At 31.4% G+C, this 2787-nt stretch overlaps 2 protein-coding genes across 2 annotated transcripts; both read right to left on the bottom strand.

Annotated features, from left to right (window-relative positions):
* Nucleotides 1-287: 287 nt before the first annotated feature.
* LOTGIDRAFT_176602 (hypothetical protein) lies at nt 288-866 on the bottom strand (the record flags this gene model as incomplete). Its single annotated transcript, XM_009054713.1, has 1 exon — nt 288-866. One exon carries the CDS (start codon nt 864-866, stop codon nt 288-290), a length of 579 nt encoding a protein of 192 aa, XP_009052961.1.
* Nucleotides 867-1606: 740 nt separating this feature from the next.
* LOTGIDRAFT_176601 (hypothetical protein) lies at nt 1607-1951 on the bottom strand (the record flags this gene model as incomplete). Its single annotated transcript, XM_009054712.1, has 1 exon — nt 1607-1951. The coding sequence occupies one exon, from the start codon at nt 1949-1951 to the stop codon at nt 1607-1609; it is 345 nt and encodes a 114-aa protein (XP_009052960.1).
* Nucleotides 1952-2787: the final 836 nt, after the last annotated feature.

Below are 2787 nucleotides of genomic sequence, written 5' to 3'. Positions count from 1 at the left end.
AAATCTTTTATTTCCACTTCTTCTTCGTTTTCTTCGTAATATTGAAATAGGTCTTGAACATCTTTCTTTGGTAAATATTCTAAAGCTTTGGGGAATTGATAATACGATTGTTCTGGTGTTGTTGTGTAGATATACAGAGAATCGAAATCTAAAAGGTTTGGTGTTGTCAACATGTTAAAAGTGAGATGAGTTTTCCCAGAACCGGAACTACCGCATATACACATGAGCATTGGGTTATTAGGAAATATTTCTGAATGATTAAATTTTTTTGCCCATTTTTTATTATTTCAATTTGTTCCAAAAATAACTCCTTCTCCTTTATACTTCGAAAGATATATTCCTTCTTCAGTGTGTATATTTTTTAAAAATATTCCATTACCCTTATGTTTGACTTTGATTTCCCCTGTGTCAATACTATCTACTAATTTATTTAATCCTTGTTTAACAGTTTTCTTGGTTTCTTCACTAAATCTTTTTCCAAATTCTTTCATTGTGCCTATCATTTCTCCCACTCCTGAACCTTTGGCCAACTTTTCCATTTTTAAATTATGTCTACGTTCTTCAGCGGCTTTAGCACCAGCTGCTTTCTTTGCGTTAACAGCTTTGACTCCATCAGCTGTAACACCAGCGACTGTAGCCGCCGCGGTAATACCAGCAAATATTAAAGGTAAGGAAAATATAAATCCACCTTTTTTTACATTTGTATCAATTCTTTCTAAATCTATATCGTCTCTGACTTTACAATATTTGTATTTATCAATAAGTTTTTTAGTTATGTTGATTTTTTTACCGTTGAAAGTTATTACAGTTGGGGAATCTGTTTCAACAGCTTCTATTATTTTCATAACTAAAGTTTCTGGTTTCATTTTTAAGGGTGTATTTTTTACTCAATTCTTATCATTCTTCTATCTGCTATTTTAATTAAATGTTTTGCTTTTTCCAATAATAAACAATAACCTGTTACATCTCCTTGTGTTTTTTCAATATGAATATTTATGTTCACTCCTGTTTTGAAAAGATCTTCTTGGTGAGCTGATAGATCAAAACAGAAGATTGGATGATTAAGTGCAAAATCTACATATTCAAACTGAGGTAGATTTCCGAATAATTCACACATATTTTTATAGTTTCTATACAATTCATTATAATCCTTTGAGGTTGGATTAATTGTTAAAGGTTGGTTAGGATAATTATCGTCGTTTAATCTTACTTGAACTTTATGGATTAAAGGATCTTGAGTTTGGTTCATTGCCACTCTAAAGGCATTATTGTTATTCGTTTGAGAATCTGGTAAGTTCTTGAAACCAACTATTAAATATCTTGCTAGTTTAATAGTGTTAGTGATTGGCCATGTGGTGGATTCTCCAGTTAAAGTCATGCTACCTACAGTGTTACGATAAAGAAAAGCTATTTCAATATCTTTAGTTAACGAGTTGAATATTCTCGTTTCTACTTCAATTGATGGTGTTATTACGGGTATGAAAAGTTGGAGATTCGTTATTTCTAATTTTGCATCTGAACCATTCTCTACAAAGAATATCTTATCGTCGTTTATTTCTCTTTGTAGATGAATTTTATATGGTAAGCCTATGGAAACTTTTCTATGTTAAAACAGACCGAATAAAGGATATAATTTCCAATTTACGTAATTACCCCACCTATTATTCTCAACAACATTATTATACTGAAGTAATCGTTTTTCGAATCCATGATTAACTGCTCGTCCTACTCTTTCTATCGTATTTCGAGCAACAACTCTCACTCTAGCTAAATCGGCATCATTTGCACGATTTCTTACCGGTTCCTTTAAAATACTTCCATCACCAACATCAGGTATCCAACCTGAGACTGAATCGAAATCTTTAGGATATAAAACTGTTTTCAACATTGTGTCGAATCCCCCAGGGTGTTTGATTGTTTCTATCGGATTTGAACCAGCTTCCAAAACCATATCGCTAAATAAAGATGGAAAGAAATTGTTTTCTAACGTTGTATTAGTTTGTGGAACACGATTTTAATTGGGAGTTCCATCTTTTATTTTGAAATTGCATCTGAAATAAGCATCGGAAAGAAGCAACCCATTCGATAATGAATTTATTTCGAACCAACAGTGGGTGAGATGATAATATAATCCTCTTTTTTCTTGTTAAATGAATAACGAATTGGATCGTATAATCTAAAGATTGGATTTAGTATTTTATTTGCCATTTTTAAGGTTTAAAATTTGAGTAGAAAATTTCAAAAAAAAAATTATTTTAATATGCTTTTTTGATGGAATGTAGGAAATTGATTGAAGGTGTTTTTTGGTGTATGAAATGAAGGGTGATTAGGGTGTAAGTATCTATAGGGGGTTTAGGTCTTTAAATGTAAGAATTTATGAAATGTAGGGAATTTAGGTCTTTTGCTGTAAGAATTTATGAAATGTAGGGAATTTAGGTCTTTTTTGGGAGCTTTCATATTGGTCGCATTTTCCCCATGAAATGAAATGGAATGGGGATTCCCCCTATGCGACCAATATGAAAGCTCTAACAGATAAACTTGTTATCTCTAAAATCAGATCTATATTCAAGGTAGGTAACAGATAAACTTGTTATCTCTAAAATCAGATCTATATTCAAGGTAGATAACAGATAAACTTGTCATCTCTAAAATCAGATCTATATTCAAGGTAGGTAACAGATAAACCTGTTATCTCTAAAATTAGATCTATATTCAAGGTAGGTAACAGATAAACTTGTTATCTCTAAAATCAGATCTATATTCAAGGTAGATAACAGATAAACTTGT

This window comes from Lottia gigantea, assembly GCF_000327385.1.
Source record: "Lottia gigantea unplaced genomic scaffold LOTGIsca_2218, whole genome shotgun sequence".
Lineage (NCBI taxonomy): Eukaryota > Metazoa > Mollusca > Gastropoda > Lottiidae > Lottia > Lottia gigantea.
The sequence above is the reverse complement of the archived record's forward strand: the minus strand, read 5'-3'. Positions and strand labels throughout refer to the sequence as shown.